Consider the following 19,147-nt stretch of genomic DNA (forward strand, 5'->3'; position numbering starts at 1 on the left):
ACAGAGATGGACAAAGCCAAATCAGTGCTCCAGTGTCACTCTGACCCAGAGGACACTAAACTCCATTATCCTTGTGTCCCAGCTGACAAACCCCACCCACCCCAGCCATCCTACACACCAGATCCCAAGACTGCAAGATGAGCAGAGGTTAAACACTCATTATTTTATGTTTTGAAGGGAGAGGAAAGTGCAAAGCCACACCTGACTGCCAAGGGAGGAAGGTGAGAGACACAAGGAAACCAGAAGGAACTGGAAAACCAGTCAGTTCTGTGCAGGCAGCACAGCACCCAAGAAGGACCCAGCTCTGCAGTGGAGGACAGGAGTTGTCACTTTGTGAGCTGATCTTCCACCCTCCCCTTTCAGCCACCCCAAGCTCAGAAACAAGCAGGAATGAAGCAACTCTAGTTCCAGAGGAAGTGGTAAATGTAGTCATTGGGGTTTTTTTTAAACGCACTTCTGCATTTTCAACAGAAACGAGTCTTGAACCTTGTAAAGCAATGCCATGAGCCAGCTAATCCCCTCAGAGCACAGCCTGTCCCGGCCTCAAGGCAACGCAGGGGGGAAGAACCAGATCTGTGAGTAAAATAAGTTAAGTGCAAATGCCTCTGTGAGCTCCCGAGGCTCAGAGCTGAACTGTAAAAGGTTCCTGGAGACAAAGGCCCTGCACTGAAGCCAGACCACAGTGACACCTCTCAGGTGCTCCATTCCCCACCAGTCACTATAAACACAGGATCTTACAGGCCAAGCACTCGGCTCTACACAACACCCAGGCCTGTGCAGCTTCACTGACTCACAGAGTCATTTGCTTTTCATTTGTCTTCCCAAGATGTGGCTCAGCAGATCTTTGCCTCACTTTCCACACGCAGCCTTTCACCTCATCCCCCAAGCACTGCACTGGGAGCAGGTTTGGTACCAGTCCTGGAAGGGAACTACAAATAACTCCTGTCATTTGCCTTTGGAGAAAACTGTGGCCCACTGAGCAGACAATAAAAAAAAGACATTCAGGTTAATTTGCTGTTATTATGGATTAAACACAAGGCAGGTAGAATTAAGGGTAGTAGGATAAAATCATTCATCCTCCAAAATCATCACCTCAAGGGAACAATTTCCCAGGAAGAAGCTCATCTGAACCTTTGCATCCAGATCATCAGAACTCCAGGTCTTCCTCTGTCAGCTCTGAGAAACTTTCAATTAAGATGAACTTTGCTTGTTTTAAGGCCATAAAGTATCAGTGCAGGGTTTTCCCACTCCCTCTCTCTCCCAATTAATTCCCTTAACATCCCTTTTTTAATCGCCACCGATGAGCAGCAAAACAAAGAACCGGTTTTTCTCTTTTTTATTATTATTATTATTTCTAGCAGACAATTTACATAAAATTCCCCTTTTAAGTTAGTGATTCACAACTTCCTGCAATAAACTACTTAAGGAGCAGCTTTGGTAAAGAATGGAATGAAACAACCAACCAAAAAAAAAAAAAAAAAAAAAAAAAAAAAGGAACAATCACAGCTGATTTTGAAACCAACACAATTCACCAAATTTAGATTCAAAAGAAAATCTGCCAAGCCATATTTTCTCAGTGTTTCCAAATATTTCACCTTCCTCCTCCTCCCTTTTCGGATTTGTGCAGATGTGGGAGCTGCATTCTGTCAAGCAGTTTGTCCTGCTAGATCACGGAAATCCATCTTTACATGATTCGTAGCCCTTGAATGGAGGACTCCAAGGTCTTGAAAGAGAGAAAAATCTTAATCACTATCAGCTGCAGTAACTTGTCTTAAATAACTCGGTGTAAATGCTGAGAAAAACAAGTAAAAAACCCCAATATTTGAGATTAGACTCATATTCATAGATTCATGGAATGGTTTGGGTTGGAAAGGACCTTAAAAGACCATCTTGTTCCACCCCCTGCCATGGGCAGGGACACCTCCCACTAGCCCAGGTTGCCCCAAGCCCCATCCAATCTGGCCTTGGACACTTCCAGGGATGGGGCAGCCACAGCTTCTCTGGGCAACCTGTGCCAGGGCCTCCCCACCCTCACAGGGAAGAATTTCTTTGTAAAGGAAAGAATTTCTTCCTAGTTCAAGAGCCAGAGACCACAACAGTCACTCTTTTCAAACTCAGGCATATACAAACTAGTGATACAGACCTGAAACTGCACTAAAGCAGCTTATAGATCACCTCAATCTCTTCTCTGGCTCCTCCAGAACTTTCTGGCATCACAGAACACAGACAACCCATTCTTTTCCTAAACCAGATCCCAAGAGTTTTGGGAAGGCCAGCAGAGACCTCTGTCGGCCAGGCCTCAGCAAAGCAAGCATGAGCATTATTAAATCCTTTTAGGATCTTTATTGTATTTTCCAATTCTTTGAGGCAACTTCTTACTACTTTGGTAAGTTAATTCTGAGAGGCCAGAACCATCTTCTGCAGCAGAAGAGGGAGCAGAGTCCCATGGGACGGGAGCAGGAAGAGGCAATGGGCTATGTCATACCAGTGAATATTCCAGCCCAACTGTGGCTGAGGTTGGAGAAGAAAAGAATTGGTGGGAATTCCTACAGGGACATTAAGTAATTCCATTAAAAAATTAAGTCTGCATAAGCACCATCTGCTAAATGAAGTGCATCTGCATTTATGCTGATTCTTGGATCTGTTCTTCTTACAGAGTTCACTAATGGTCTTGAATATTCCTGTCAGGATTTCCTGCTGCTAATGAAACCTGCCTTAGGGCTGAGCCCCAGGAGTGGATGTTAAGAGATCAAAAAAAACCCACCCCACCCCAGCTAGTTCACATAAACACAGTAGTAAAAGCCTGGTTTTACCTTGAAATCCCAGATGGTCATTGCTCCATCGATGCCGGTGGTGCAGAATTTCCGACAATCCCGTTTGTCTATCTCATAAATAGACACTTGGCTGCAAACAGAGAGTGAGAGCTCTAACACCCATTACAGAGAGTCAGAAAGCTGGGAAATTTGGGTTGAATTCTACTCCTACTCCTTCAGATGGAGACATGAGTATACCAGAGCTTACACCAGATTTTTGGTCAAATGCCTCAGAAAAATAAGCCAAGAAAAGGATGCTGAGAGCTCCTTCCTGGCCTGGTGGCTGCAGCCAAAATGTTTTGCTTGCATTAACATGAACCGCCCATCATCCTCTGGGATCTCATGCTTTTTTTAAATGCAGGGATATTTTACTCAATTAACTTGGATCAATCATTTTGATCAACAGAACCATGGAATGGTTTGGTCTGGAAGGGACCTTAAAGCTCCACCCCTTGCCATGGGCAGGGACACCTTCCACTAGCCCAGGTTGCTCCAAGCCCCATCCAATCTGGCCTTGGACACTTCCAGGGATGGGGCAGCCACAGCTTCTCTGGGCAATCTGCCTCAGGACCTTCACAGGGAAGAATTTTCTCCATATATCTAACCTAAACTTCCTCTCTTTCAGTTTGAAAACAGTAATACACAATAACTAAATACACGTGGCAATAACATGTTAAACAGGGAGCTGGGATGTAAATTCCTGTTTGAGGTGGATTTTGCTGACTAGATTTTGCACAGTGCCACCAGCCTCTTGGGAACTATCCACATATTTGATAAGATAAGCTGTGTCCAGGTTACAGAACACATCAGTCACGAGCAAACAGGAGAAGCACGCACACCACGTCAATGATTAACTCCAGCTTCCACGCACGTCCTAGAAACAGGCAGGTGTGTTAGGGAAAGACTACAAGGAAAAGGGGATACTGGCTAAACCCTCCTGGTAGAGCAACCCCGAGCTCCCCTAGGTTTGCAGAACATCCTGGGAAAGCAAAATGACGTGGAGAGCATTCCCTCCCCTGGTCCTGGCAGCAGGGCACTCACGTTATACTGTTTTGGTGCAGCGTCTCCAGGGTCGTGTTGCGATCTTCCGTGGTGGCTCTTTTATCCATGTTCCGGAAGCGTTCCATGGCGGAAATGTTGCGCTGGATGCTCTGTTTTGGAATGTCTAGTTTGGAAACGAAGGTCAGCAGGCCACGGTCGTCACAGTTAAAGAGCATGGGGCAGCAGTCATGGCCCTGCAACCAAACACCACGGAAGCCTGTGAGGAGGCACAACCCGCCCGTCCCCACTGGGTGCTGCTGCTGCTTCTGGCTGCAGAATGCAGAGACTGACACCAGGGAAGAGCTCATTTATTATTAGCTGGGTAAAAGATGGTGTTTCTCCCCCTCCGAAACACGACAACACTCTAAAAGCAGAAAATAACCGACACTTACAGCTGCCACCACGCTGTTCTCAGAGACAAACGACACGCTCAGGAGTGGGAGGAACTCTGTTTTCAGCTGTGAAACCCTGAACACAAGAACATTGGTTACAGGAATTCATTGAAACCTCTCGTTTTTGGCTCTAACAAAAAATAGACACCGTTCCCACACAAGGATTACTGGAAAAGCCAGCGTGGCTCAGTTGTCCTTTGGTGACTCCAGAGGGTTGTAATTTTTAACGAGAAGTTTTAAAGCCAATGAAAGTGTCCTGGAGGATCTGTCACAAAATGAAGTGTTTCAGGTGAAAGGGGGAAGTTGCCAATATTGTGTGCAAACAGGGGCAAAAGTTTAAAAGGAACACTCCCAAAAATGTTCAGACTGATGAAGTTATTAACTTCATTTGCATATTAAAAGCACTTGAAGTTTTAATGACATCTTTTCAGAGGGAAAAAGCCTTGATGTTCAATTAAGTCAGCTTTTGTGATTTAATGACGAGTGAGAAAAGAATTCTGAAACACTTTATAATGACTGATATCCCCTGCCAGGTACTGATATAACTGTAGCCATCAGAACCACAATTCAAAATGAATTTGAAAAGTGCTTGGATGATCCCCAGAGATCTCTGCTGCCAAAACATATGGAGAATCTCTTCCTTCTTGGTTGGAAAGCCATGGACACTGCAAAGTTATGCAGATCAAGAGAAGGAGCAGGAGAAGGAACTGTTCATTACATATTTTGTTGAATTGGAAGGTGCAAGGTTGGAAGTTGAAACCTTGCCTCAGCAGAACTTTAATGACAGTGGTTGGAATTCGTATTTCATGAAATGAACAACTTATTTTCCAGATCCTGGTTGGGGATAGGGTCTTATTAGTTATGGAGTGAGCATGTTTCTGGACTCTCTTGAATCCATTTACAAGGAAATATTGTTTCCCCCGAAGTTCTCCGTATATTTCCACACAGAGTGGAATGCAATTTCTTCTTTTCAAATGCTTCCCCCCCCCAAGTAAACTGGCTATGGCCTCACTGAAGAGTTCTTCTAAGAATTTTAGGGCATGTAATTGAAATTCTTAAGTATCAACCTTACACGAGCCTCAAAGAGACTCCTGGAATCCAGAGTAGTAAAAATGGCAACAGCAGTCACAGCCCCCGTGAGATAAAGACACGACATTCCACAGAGAATCACGGAATCCTTAGGGTTGGAAAAGACCTTTAAGATCATCAAGTCCAACAGCTGATGAGGAACAGCAAGGGGGTACTTACATCATGTTTTTGGAGGCATCAGCCACTGACACGGTGCTGTCGTGGCTGACCCAGGCCAGGCGGTTCCCGCTGGCAGAGAAGCTCACGCTGTGCACCCACCCCCCGCTTCCCGCTCCCCCAAACTCCGACATCAGCTGCCCAAAAGGCATTTTGGAGCCCCAGGGAGTACTGGCTGGTTTTTCATCCACTTCCTTAATGTAGGCGGAAAACACCCTGCAAATAAAAAAAGAAAGATTCCGGTGTGAACAAAGAGAGAACAAACCTCCTGGGAGCTCCGGGTGCTTTTCGCGTTGGAAGTGGAGGGATGTGTTTGATTCCCCCCGAATAAAATATTATGGTATCTTTAAACAAGCCTGGAAGCTTCAGTGTGGAGAGAGAAAGGGTGTAAAAGCACACAGGTTTTTCATAAACGCTGTTCTTGTACCCCTCTCCCTTTTTTCCAGAAGATGGCACAAAACCACACGTTTGTCAGTGCATTTTCCAGTGTGCCAAGATTTCCCTTTCATCCTTTTGCAGCGCTAACAGCTCTCCAGAGTCAATCCCTCAGCTAGAGAACACCCAGGAACAGCGGTGTGTAATTAGAAGCTAATACAAACACCTACAAAATTACCCACTTTTTAGGAACAGCAGGATTTCAAAGAAAGAAACCCGATGTTCTGATGCCTGCAAAGGGGCTCTGAGCCACCTTCTTCCTGCTCGTTATTGAAAAAAAAAAAAACCACCTTAAAAACCTGAAATACCACAATGTTTTTATAGGTTTGGTTTTTTTTTTTCTCCCCAGCACTACAGTTTTCAAGATATGTTTAAATAGAAAGCCTCCCCCTTTCATCGAATTCCTTCTGCATGATTCAGACGTGCCACAATATGGTGTTCCTGAGTGTTACCATGGAATTTACTGGGACGTCACCAACGTAGGATTAGAGTCCATTGAGCAGGAGGAGCAAGAGAGCTACACCACACTACTACCAAAGGGAAAAACTCAGTATAAGTGAAAATCTCTGATCAAATACTCATGGTTGCATTCACATACAAAAAGGAATTATTTTATAGTGAGTTTAAGGAAATGTAGCTCCCCCCCTCCCTGTTTTTTAAATGTTTTACATGTGTGGGGTAAGCACTTCCAAAGGTACCTATATTCAGCTAATTCCAATAGAGCTGCTCATTTGGAATGATAAGGGCATCATAACTGCAGCTATATTAGGTACAGATTTTCAGGGAATTAAGTATGAATTTATATTTGGCTCTATCAGTTTAAATATAATCTAATTATAATCCTTCAAAAAACTTAATTTTATAGAGCCATCTAAAAGGATGGTTCTCCTAACGTATGGAAATAGGACAAGATGTTTAAAGCAATAGCCTTTGACACAAGGCAGGAAAATCATTCCTAAGTAGTGAAAGACCTCAAATTTAACTGTTAGTTAAAATAAAAATAAGTCTTTTCCCTCACTGAAGTCTCCCTCTCTTTTAAAAACAGCTTGAAGGCCCCAGCCTTGAAAAGAACACTGGGAAATTACTTTTATTCCCACAGCAACATTGTTCCAGCAAGAATATAAAATTCACACCTATGCAGTGCTATCAGCTATATATATTTTTTTTTTAATTTAAAGATAAAAGGAAGGGGAGTTCATCTATCTGGGCCACCCACCAAAAAACTCTGCTGTATTTCCATCAACTCGCAGCCTCCTGCCCTCCAATCTTTTCCCAACATGTCTCCCAACTGGCTCTTATTGGTTGGCAGTGGCTCTGGCAGATCCATTCCATAATTTTCATCAGAACAGGTGAATACTTCAGAGCCAGGTATCTTTATTATCTTTAATATGGAAGTGAACACTCCCTAGAAGGAGAATTCTAGAGGTCTGTACTCACTGTTTACCCAAGAGAACAGTTTCTCATGGTTTTGGGGAAGAAAGAGAAACACAAACCCAGTACTAATCTCCACTACTCTTCCTTTCTTTAATATTTCTATATGGAGATTTCTATGAGAAAAACAGCAAAATTTTTTACTGAATCATCCTAAAGTACAATGTTAAGGAAGAACAGAAAGTTTCCCAAATGTTTTAAAGACCTGGGTCTTTTTTTTCAAAATATAGCCCATTTTCAGAGAAATGAGGTGCAGGACAGAGTGAGTTTTCTGATGGGAAATAAAAGACTAAGCAAGTCTTCTAGAGAATGTTCCTAGGAAACCAACTGAACCACACCATTTTCTTCCAGAAAATATAATTATTTTTTTTTTTAAAAATCACACTGAACAGAAAAGCTATATGAATCTAACTTTCAACCAAACAGGGAAAAGGAGATAACCAGAGATGCAATGTCCATAACAAGCACTGGAAAAAGCTCAAGTCCAAGGTAATATAAATATATACACACACATAATATATTTCAGGTGACATAATGTCAAAGTCCCAAGATCCTTTATGAACACACATGAGAAGATTTCCACATGTGAAAAGCAGCTGCTTCTGGAAGATGAATGAGTACATCTCACATCATATTTTTTGTGAAAGGAAGAGAATACATATAGTTTATCCAATGAAAATGAGATAAGGTAGGGAAGGGAGACAACTCTCCTTCCCAGCTTCCATTTATCATTGTTCCTTACATAAAAAAGTTTCAAAGCATAGGTTTAGATGTGAGGGTTTCATTCTGAAATAAGGAATGTAATAGTCAGTCCCACCTCCACTTCCCACTCCTCCTTAGTCATTTTTAGTACACACTTTGAAGCTTAAAAATTGCCCTATTACATAAAGAATTTAAGAAAAGAAGCTTTCACTATCATCCAAGGTACAAGTGATTAAGTAAATGTGAATTAAAGGCAGGCACTGCAGACAGCTCCCCATGCAACTTCCCTGCAGTGACCCCAATCCCTCCCTCAGAGCAGCCTGCAGGAGCCATCCCTCATGCTGGAATTTCACCATCAGTTTGAAAGTCTGCCCCATCCATCTCTCAAGCCAACCTGGTTTTAACAGCCTTTTTTTATTTTTTAAATGCTCTTCAGAAAATGTGTTTTATTGCACTGAGTTGCAGGTGGATCAATTCCTTGACCCTGCTCTCCTCACAGGGCTGCGAGAACGTTACGGTCAGCACAGGGAAAGGGGAGAGAACTACTGACTCAGGGATGAAAAAGGTGGGATAAGGCCTTTGGAAAGGTGCCCCTCAGCAGGTCCATGTTGGCAGTCCAAAGTCAGCAGGCAGTAGCACCAAGGCCAACGTTTCTCAAGCTGGGTATTTTATTTTGGTACTAAGCAGAGCATGCAATGAGCCACCTTTTATTCTAATAGCAAATGCCTGATCAAGATGCCCATGCTGCTGACTTGATCCAGAACCCCAAATTACACACAGATGTTTTAGTTTCTCTCACCTGCACTTGAAGTCACAGGATCCTGCAGCCAACAGAACATTGTTGGGGTGCCAGTCCAGGCTAAGGACAGTGGAACGAATGGGCTTTTTAATGTGTTTGCTCACCCACCTAAAATAATAAAAAAAAAAAGAAAGATGTGTAAAATGTATGTGAACATATTTTACCTGACTCCCCCAAGTACTCCTCAAAAAGATCCCTCCCTGCCAACGACTAACATTTTGGAAAACACATCACGCCCAAATCTTTCACATCCCCTTGTGCAATCTGTGAACTTTATATGGTTATTTAATTAAAATTTTAAGCATTATGAACGAACTTGTTAAATATGTATCTCCTCACCTGAGTACTATACCCCTTCCAACTAATTCTTATAATGCATCAGATGGAACTCCTTAATGTGAGTTTTGCCCAGGAATTGCCTGGTCCCTCACACCCCATGAACACGAGGTCAGCTGTGACTGTGACACTGAGCTCAGCAGCCTTGTTTTCATGGATCACCAAGTACGAGTCCTCTCCAGCTCCTTCCTATGAGTTTTACAGTCACATCTCTTGCCTATTGACTTTTCTACTGTTTAATAACACAATAACTATAAAACAAAACAAGTAAATGGGGGAACTGCCAATGATGTGACCAGTGCATTCGTCTCAATTATCTGCAGTGCAGTGCAAAGTGGTCCTGCTGCTGAAGGCATCAATATTGGCCTAAATACGCCTCAGCAGATTTAGTTTATCTGAACTATTTACAAAATAGTAATGAAATCTGTTATTCCCTTGATGGCCTCTGGGATGATGGTGCTTTTCCTTTGATTTTACTTCCATCAAGCACCAGTTTTAAGGATCGTATTCTTTTTCTTTAACATATGGGGTTCTGATTCTTTTGCAGACAACTGAAGGAGAAAAAATATTGATAACTGAACATGCTGGAAAGCAGAAAAATCCAAAACAATCTTTAAAATGTATTTTGCAGATGGTGTCACTGTTTTTCATCTCCACATGGCAGACTGGACACAAGACACCTGTGTTTTTGTGCCTGTTTATGCAGCCCAAAGTAAGAGATGCTCCCCACAGTGATTTCACCTACAGATGATACAGCAAATGTTGCTCCCAACACGTGCAGCTACAAAGGGAGAAGACCAGAAGCACTAAGTTTAGATGCCAATGAGAAAAACATGTTAATGGTGGAAATATTTGTGATAGAAATCTATAAACTGTGATGTAAGCACATGACAAATAACAGAACAGGTCAATGACAAGCTCAAACATCTTCTAACAGATCACCTTGGAAATGTGACCGACTCAAACTCTAATGACAAGAAATGGTCCAAAATAATGTAAATGGAAGAAAGACTCAAGTGGAGGTTTCTTCATCCATTCCGGAACGAGGTGAGGGAAGGAAATTTTTCTCTCTTTTCAACCATACAGGTGTAGTTAATAGACTTTTAATCTGCACGAATTCTTTTAGAAAAGCAACATATGTTTATGGCAGTCAGACAGAACAGATCCATGCCAATATGTATCACCAGAAAATAAGTGAAGTCAAAGGCCTTTAGGTGCTACACCAGAGTAAAGAAGAGAGGGAATGTTTTCTCCAAAATGGAAAAATACCATCCCTCTACATTCCCTGAAGATTTTAGAAATTAGTAAAATAGTAACCCAGTTACCACAGCTGAACTCCAGGCTTCAGCTTTCCCGTGCAGACCTTGCAGGTATAAACAGAACTTAAACAGCTCACCAGTCGTTTTCAGATTCGAAGTAGCACACGGATATAAGCCGAGCTCCACTGCCCACAGCGAATTTGTTCTCCAAGGGAGACCATTTGACGAAGGTGGCGGCGCGGTTGATCCTCAGGATCACCAGGGTGGGTTTCCACACGCCGTCCTTCTGGCTCCACACGTAGGCGTTGCGGTCAGCGCCGCACGTCACGATGCGGTCGCTCTTGGGAGCCCAGTCAATGCCTGCAAGGAAAGAGCTCCCAGGAATGAACTTCCCCCTTTATGCTGTTTGCTTCACAGCAAGGCAGACAGAGATCGCCTCACAGCGTTCTATAATGGAACGGTTTAGGTTGGAAGGGACCTTAAAGCTCATTTTATGCCACCCCTGCCACTGGCAGGGACATCTTCCACTAGCCCAGGTTGCTCCAAGCCCCGTCCAACCTGGCCTTGGACATTTCCTGGGATGGGGCAGCCACAGCTTCTCTGGGCAACCTGTGCCAGGGCCTCCCCACCCTCACAGGGAAGAATTTCTTCCATATATCTAATCTGAATTTCCCCTCTTTCAGTTCGAACCCGTTATGCCTTGTCCTGTCACTACAGCTCCTGGTGAACTGATCACTGAGGCAGTTATCACTGAGGCAGTTATCACTGAGACAGTTACTGTTCTGTTATTCCCCTTTTTCACTTATTCTCCAGGAGCCATTTTAAACTGTTAGGGATACCTGTTTCTCCCTCTAGCTTTCACCGAAATTGCAGATCCCGAATTCCCGGATCCCAGCGGGAATTTCCCGCTAAACCCACTCTGAGGTTGGCCAACAGGTGGAGCTCTGCAGACTGGCCAAGGCCCGTCCTCAGCACCCTCCACACCTCTGACTTCTGCACAATCCGGCCCAACAGCTGAAAGTCAGCAATTCTAAAACTGCACAACCTCTAACAAAGTCACCTGCTTGCTGCCAGACTGCAGCCATGATCTAAAGTTTAGATAACGGGGTGTTTTTTTTTTTTAGAAGTTATAAATCTTTGTTTACTGACACAATCCTTACATTGTTTCCAAGACCATTTAAACTGTGCCTCGAGAAAGAAAGGTTTACCCAAGCAAAAATAACAATTCAAGGAATAAAACAAAGCCCTTGATATGCTGCCATTGCTTCTTTCCCCTCCTAGGCAATGAAGGATGTTCTCAACTGGAAAGTCTTACAGGAACATTATTTTTCATCTTTTCTCTAGCAACCTTCTTTGAGATGCAGAGTGCAACCCTCAGCTCTCTTGCCACAAATTTTATGTCAGTGCTTTTCCATTACCACATTCAGTATTGAAAACATCCCTTAAGCTCATAAACTGAAAATGGGATAAAAGCTGTGAGAAGAATTTGTACTAATTTTACCGTATTATTCATATATTGTCTACTTCCAAACAGGTTTATGCTTAAAAGTTTCATTTTGAAGAGGCTGGTGGTCTGGAACCACAGTTACACGAGCCCTAATGCTGCTTTTGAAAGAGGGACCATCCTGCCTCTCTTCTCTTGCCCACCACCTCCCCTGCACCAGCACTGGTGCTGTTCTGACCCATGGCAAGTCCAGCTTTTTAGCTTAGCAGAAAACTAAGCAATTAGAGCAATTAAAGCTCTTCCTGTAAGTGAGCAGAGGCAGCTCCCCACAAATCTGAGTCAAGAGAAGGACCTTGTCCCTTGTGAGCAGGAGCTGGAGTGGCAGCAGCTGACTCACTCCTGTCAGAGGTTACAAACAGTTTGATCAGTTGATCTCCTGTGTGTAACCACAGCTTAACTGCACTCTTTACAACCACCACAGCACTTAGTATTCCAAAGGTATGCACTAGGCAGGAGAGCTCTTTTCCCAAGTCATGTATATTTGCCTTCTAACATCAACAGGAACAAGTAAAATGGAGAGAAATGTCTCTGGGGAACAGCATGTTGCCTGTACATTCAGCCCAAGTGACTTCACAAAGCAGCACAGACAGTTGTGCTCCTGGACAGCAAGAATTGAAAAAAATTGAATAAAATTCCTGAAAAATGCTGTTGGGCAGATATTCCTGCCCATTAGTGAGCTGAGAACAGAATAAAGGATATTGCTGCTTTGGGCAAGTGCTTGTATTAATTATTTTCATTTCCTTAGAGAATAAAGCCTTTATATAAGTATCACCATGGAAAAAAAACCCCAGTAATATAAAAGACTGCCACAGGATAATCACATTTTTTAAAATAACACCTAGTGACTCATCGTGGCAGCTCCTCTTAATTTTCATTGTGGATCTACAGATACTCTGGGCCTGCAGTAAATGTGCTCACTGATGGTCTGTCATCAGTCCAAGACTGACCACTTCAAATGTTTATACAGTCCCTAAAAAAGGATATTTATTGCTGTTGGGAACCATAAACCACTGTTACAGCCGTATACTTGATGAAATTTTAGTACTAGCACTCGAAAGGGAGCAGCATGTATCACTGTGACACAACCAGATTACTTCAGTACACTGAAAATGTGTTCTCATTATGTCATGATGGATGAAAAATAAGCAATAGACAAGGAAAAAGGGCTCAGTTACTCCACTGAAATGTCTGGAAATGAGATAGGGCTTTTCTTCCTAACATTCATTGCATGCAGTCCAGAAAAAGGCTGCAAGGCTCTCTGTAAGTGGGAATGCCAACCTATAAAAAGATCTATTTACTCAACACTTGCAGATTTCCTGTTCAGCCTCAACTGGGGAAAACAGGGGGGTGGGAAAACTCCATGTCTGGCTCAGCACAGTCTCACCTGTGATGTGTCCATTGTGTTCCTTCAGCTCGTGAGCCTTTACCCACTGGTTCCCACTCTTCTTGTAGATGTGGACTTCATGGTTATTGGGGCTAATGGCAATCTCTGGAAAGAGGAAACAGAACTGTCCTATAGTACTGAAGGCTTCTTAATTACAAATTACAATGCTTTCTCTGAAAAGACTTTCCCACCTAAACCCTCTGTTCTCAAATTTGAGGGCACTACATGGGCTTTGTAAACAAAGGGCCAATAACCCTGGAAAATCTCAAATAATTATGGACACAGAAAGGCCTGGGTTGCAAGGGACTTCAAGCCCATCTCATTCCAAGCCCCTGCCATCGGCAGGGACACCTTCCACTAGCCCAGGTTGCTCCAAGCCCCATCCAACCTGGCCTTGGACACTTCCAGGGATGGGGCAGCCACAGCTTCTCTGGGCAACCTGTGCCAGGGCCTCCCCACCCTCACAGGGAACAATTTCTTCCCAATATCCCATCTAACCCTGTCCTCTGTCAGTTTGAAAGATGTTGGTATACACACCACGGTCATGAGTATTCTGCACAGAAAGACAACATATTTGGAACATAAAAATCCACATTATAGCAGAAAACTGAACTATTAAAAGAAAAGGCTGGTTTGGGGTATGGAAATAGAGGGTCAGAGAGGGTGAGGGTCAGGTCAATCTCATGAGGTGCAGAGCAAGAGGCAGAGCTTTCTAGAACACCAGGAAGACTCAATTTGCTCCGATGTCAGAGCTCCAGCAATGAGTGTAGAAAAGCTCAGCTTTGGGGGACGAGTGCTTTTTGGATCATAAATGGAACATTTAACACGTAGAACTATGTATCTGACCACACCTCCCCTAAACATGACCCAGAACATTGCAAGACCCCAAACTGACAGCCAAGAGGGAACAGCAATTGAAAAAAAAAAATCAATTAAGAATGAAAGCAAAGATATTACTCACGAGTACGGTCTCTGTTCCAGGCATGGCAGGTGATTGGCTCCAGCAGAAACTGATGCAGAGACATTCCGAGTCCAAGGGATTCCTATGTTGTAAAAAGTGAAAGAGCTGAAAGGTGTAAAATGGAAAACAGAACACTTCAAAATGAGAGAATTATTAAAATAAAGATCAACATTTACCAAGGATCTTTCAGTGCAGTGTTGCAATTTCCTTGCAGGAGATCACAACTTACTCAGTAAATATGTTAATTTACTCAAGAGCTGCCTGTGTCACACACCCTGATAGCTTTAGTAGGACAATGAATATTAATTGTCCTGCTTACTTTAGCTAATTGCAATTGCCCTAAGAGCCACAGGCACCTGCTTCTTAGTGTATCCTCACAGACAAGGGAGCAGGTTCTCAAGAAATCTAATAAACCTCCTAATTTTACTGTGGAAATAGAATAATCAAAAAAATAAATATCTAGGACATAGCTCAGCAAACTGATTAAAAACCCTGACATGTGCCCAGGCTCACAGGCAGCACCACAACAAAATCTTCTTTCAGGAGGTTAAACTGATGTGGAACTGTGATCTGCTGATGTATTATTTGATAAAGCCATTTATATGTATCCTAGGGAAAAATTATTAAGATTAGTAATTAACTAATTAGCAATTTCTTCCAATTAATTCTAGCACTAAACTATTTGATAGTCAGGCTTTTGCCCCCATGAGACTCAAACACTAAAAGAACAAGCTGAATCATTGCAGTTTGTGAGTATTTTGTTTAAAAAAAAGGCTAAAGACCTAGTTTTTCTTCAGTTTATGGCTGTTACAAGAGTCAGTGCTGAACATCTGCAACTGGAGGCACATCCAGCCGGAAATACAAAGTTGTTTAAAATATTTTTAATATTTTAATATCTAAAATATTGTATTCTATGTCCTGTATTAACCAAGGGCAGCATAAATGGATGGAAGGTAATATCATAAAAACTCAAGGTCACCTGTAATAATAATAATGTGCACAGTTCAATACATCCAACTTGGATTTGCCAATTCCTTCCATATATTCCACTAATTTTCATAGCAATTTATCACTGGCTGATGGATCAAAGTGGTTTTACCCCCACATACACAGTGGAAAAGAACCATTTCCATGATGTCATTCCAAGACATCCACACCCATTAGAGCCTGAAATTACAACATACCCAAGTAAGGCCATGTTAGCAGAGGGTGGAGACTTCAGGACAAGGTAGGAATTTGGAAGCAAACAGGAAATGAAGGCAATCCAACAGAAACTCAGGAGTGAAAGAAGGATGAGTAAATTCTTACGGAGCTTTAGCAATCACTACCACACCACCAAATTCAACAAATATCCTGAAAGTGCTGAATCTTGGGGCAGAGGTGAGACTGTGTTTCACCAATGCAAGTAACTGGAAAGACTTTTTATTTGATTTCATTTTTTTTTTTTTTAGGAATAACTGGAGAGACTTTTTATCTTATTTAATTTTATTTGTTTTAGGAAATCAAGCACTGTTATTCTAAAGAAATGCAAATGACAGTCGCACTGCAAATGTACCTCAAATACAGCTTAACTGTACAAGCTTTAAATCCAGTTCACAATTTTAACCAGCATGAGTTTCATGGTTCTTCTAATAACCACATTCTATCAATCAAATGAAGTTATTAAATATATGCAGTCCTAAGCAAAATAATTAATTATTTTTTTCTTTGTTAATGTGAAAATGTTGACGTAATCTGAGTTACCTCTGACCTTGGACATCCATCATTTGCAATTCCACGTGTGAATATAAGCAAAACACAACTGCAAAGTGCTTTTTCCAGGATCTTGCTTTAGCTCATGCCAACATTCGGTAGCAGCACATTTCCATATACAGGAAAAGTTCAAGAGCTGTTCCACCAACAAGGAATGCTCAGCCTTTGCTTCTCTTTCCGAAATAAAACGTAAAAATATCCAACCTCCCCTCCCCAAGGAATGCAGCTATTTTGAAACACTTTCTAACACAATCCTGCTTTTTTTTTTTTCCACAGATTTGCACTGCACATAAAATATGGTCCCATCCTAACTTCTAGTCCAGATATTTTTGCTTAGCTGTTCCCAAAACAGGCCCAAACCTGTATGATCCATCCCTTCCCATTGACTGAGTTTCTTGAGCTCCATAACTTGGTACAAGCCACCGTTTTCCATTTTGGTTTGGTAACAAACCCATAAAACCCAAGTGATGATAACCTCAAAAAGCACTGCTATTTCTGTCCCCTGATAGAGGCAGTGCTATTTCCTTAGGGGAGATAAATCTTATTGAAGTTTTCCAGTAGTATTTATTCTTTACCAATATACAGACAAAAATCAAACTCATATTTCAGTAGGGAAAATGCCACTGGCCCTATGATAAATTAATAACCTCAACGCCTTCCTGTCAGCCAACCTCAGAATCTCACACAGGGAAGACAATGTTATGATGGCTTTGTTAGTCAGGTATTTAATGCAGCTCTCCCTCAGCTTTTTCCCCAAATACAAAGTAACTGGCCTTGAGTTTCAACGGGTTTTTTTTAAAAAGGGGGAATCTTCCACCTTTGTACAGCAGGAGTTCTTTCAGTATAAGGACTGAAAAGATCAAGGTTGGGAAATACAGGGCTCAGCTGCTGTCATTTCTCCATGGGGTGAGAAACATGAGGTCCACGGCCATCCCTGGAGAAGCAACCAGCCAGGATGGGGACTTGGAAGTGGAGATGGAAGGTGTATGTGTGACAGAGAGAGGAAGGGATCTTTTTAATCCCTGCCCATTCTCAGAGCACCTACATCACTTCCAAAAGCCCCTGTGATTAAGGACAGCCCCCTTTCACTGTCATTCCCTTCCAAACCACTCAGCGCAGCTTTCCCAAGGGGGTGACTCCTCCAGGGCATCTCCTGACACAGGACACCGGGATGGGGATGGATCAGGAGCTGCGGCCCTGCCAGCACAGGGGGCACGGCAGGAGCTGGGAGGGCACGGCCAGGAATACAAGGGGGTTCTGGGAGGATAGGGGGGATCATGGTAGGAGTTATGGGGGGGCACGGTGAGAGAGATGAGGGGGCACGGGGTGGATACGGGGGGGCACGGCGAGAGATATGGGGGGGACACGGAGTGGGCTATGGGGGGGCACGGCAGAGCGGGGGACACGGCAGAGGTGGGGGGGAGGGATATGGGGGGCACGGCGGGGGATATGAGAGAGCACGGCCGGCGCTGCCCCTGCCCGGTGCCCACCGCCTCCCCCTCAGCAAGGGCGTCCCCAGCCCCTCGGGGCAGTGATGCTGCGGCGCCTCCTCCCCGCCCCCCCACTCCCACCCCCTGCCACCCCCTCATCCCGGCGGGCTCGCCGGCTCCCCCCGGCCGTCCCTGGCGGGGCAGAGGCTCACCTGGGGCGGCGGGGGCGGAGCGGGACTCGCGGACTCTGGGCAGTCAACGCGACTCCGCTCCGGCGGCGGGAGAGGCCGAGGGGGCCCGGCTCTGACACGGGCGGCAGGAAACGCGCAGCGCGCACGCGCCGCCCCCGCCCCTCACACACAAAGGGCGGGGCGGCGCCTGCGCGGCCCCTCAGGGAGGGGCGGGCGGGGCGAGTCATAAAAATATCGCGGAATTGCCGGGGTGGGGAGAGACTTTTTGAAATCGTGAAGTCCAACCGTCAGCGCGCTAACCACCGCTGTGATCCATAAACCGCGTCGTCGCCCAGCGCCGGATCCACACACGCCTCCTAAACACCTGCAGGGGTGATGGCCCCGCCACCCGCCCCGGGCAGCCCGTTCCGATGTGTGGCCACTTGGATTGTGAAAAAAAAAATTCTGTGATATCTGAACCTCAGATTGAGGCCGTTTCCTCCAGTCGTCCCTGTAGATACGGTAGAAGAGCCTGGCCCCCACCTCAGTACAGCCTCCTGTCAGGTCTGTTACTGTGATCAGCCTGGAGGACAAGGAGGGGGAAAAAATACAGGAAGGTAGGTCTGCCCTAGGTTGTTTCTCTGAGGAGAAAAAAAAAAAGTGTGACTATTAATAGTTTCCAGTAGATGACTCGCAAAATACAGAGATGCCGGCAATATATATACACCAGAAGAGAGGGCTCCAGGGAGGTCCTTGGAGCCCTTTCCAGTGCCTAAAGGGGCTCCAAGAGCTGGAGAGGGACTTGGGACAAGGGCCTGGAGTGACAGGACAAGGGGGAATGGCTTCACACTGACAGAAGGCAGGGTTAGATGGGATACTGGGGAGAAATTCTTCCTCTGAGAATGGGGAGGCCCTGGCACAGGTTGCCCAGAGAAGCTGTGGCTGCCCCATCCCTGGAAGTGTCCAAGGCCAGGTTGGACGGGGCTTGGAGCAACCTGGGCTAGTGGAAGGTGTCCCTGCCCATGGCAGGGGCTTGATACTGGATGATCCTTAAGGTCCCTTCCAACCTAAATCATTCCATGATTCTGCGGTTCAATGCTGGAATATTAAAAGAATTTCATTAGCAACACTTTTCCCTGCTCTTAATCCCCTTGAGGAGCTGCCTCCTCTTTGGGGTCTCTTTTTTTGGCTCCTTCAAACTCTATCACCTGTGAGATTTTGTGAGCTCAAATACAGCAACAACAAACAAAAAGTCTGGGGGAATGGAGAGAGATAAGTGACTCCCAGATATACTGAGAAGCAATAGAGTAGTGAGTTTAATTTTGAGTTTGAGAGAAAATAAACAATCTATAAGCATCTCGAAGACAAAAAAGAAGGTGAATTCTGGCTAGTATGGCTTTGTCGTGAATGAATTGAGCCAATCTAATTTCCTCTTCTGGCAGCATAACAAGGATAGCAGATAAGGGCAAAGCAGTGTATGTCATATATCTTGA

General features: G+C 44.1%; 2 protein-coding genes across 3 annotated transcripts in view; one reads left to right on the forward strand and one right to left on the reverse strand.

Annotated features, from left to right (window-relative positions):
* Nucleotides 1-1,318: 1,318 nt before the first annotated feature.
* ARPC1A (actin related protein 2/3 complex subunit 1A) lies at nucleotides 1,319-17,828 on the reverse strand. Of its 2 annotated transcripts, none has more exons than XM_027743035.2 (10): nucleotides 17,697-17,828; nucleotides 14,303-14,384; nucleotides 13,342-13,446; nucleotides 10,591-10,813; nucleotides 8,859-8,966; nucleotides 5,495-5,707; nucleotides 4,247-4,322; nucleotides 3,855-4,048; nucleotides 2,814-2,904; nucleotides 1,319-1,723 (listed from the first exon to the last, which is right to left on the reverse strand). In XM_027743035.2, exons 2-10 carry the CDS (start codon nucleotides 14,364-14,366, stop codon nucleotides 1,685-1,687), a joined length of 1,113 nt encoding a protein of 370 aa, XP_027598836.1. In that variant the 5' UTR covers nucleotides 14,367-14,384; nucleotides 17,697-17,828; the 3' UTR covers nucleotides 1,319-1,684. The 2 variants fall into 2 exon arrangements, with proteins under 2 accessions (XP_027598836.1, XP_027598835.1); XM_027743034.2 differs by having other exon boundaries at nucleotides 14,303-14,407; nucleotides 17,697-17,785.
* Nucleotides 17,829-17,929: 101 nt separating this feature from the next.
* The window catches only part of KPNA7 (karyopherin subunit alpha 7), a 47,073-nt gene continuing 45,855 nt past the window's right edge, over nucleotides 17,930-19,147 (forward strand). The window contains exon 1 of the mRNA XM_039381482.1: nucleotides 17,930-18,271. The gene's annotated coding sequence lies outside the window, so the exon portion shown is untranslated. The remainder of the gene's footprint in view (nucleotides 18,272-19,147) is intronic.

The sequence above is a fragment of the Pipra filicauda genome, unplaced genomic scaffold (genome assembly GCF_003945595.2).
Source record: "Pipra filicauda isolate LSUMZ 115617 unplaced genomic scaffold, ASM394559v2 scaffold226_size1812527_pilon, whole genome shotgun sequence".
Taxonomy (NCBI): domain Eukaryota; kingdom Metazoa; phylum Chordata; class Aves; order Passeriformes; family Pipridae; genus Pipra; species Pipra filicauda.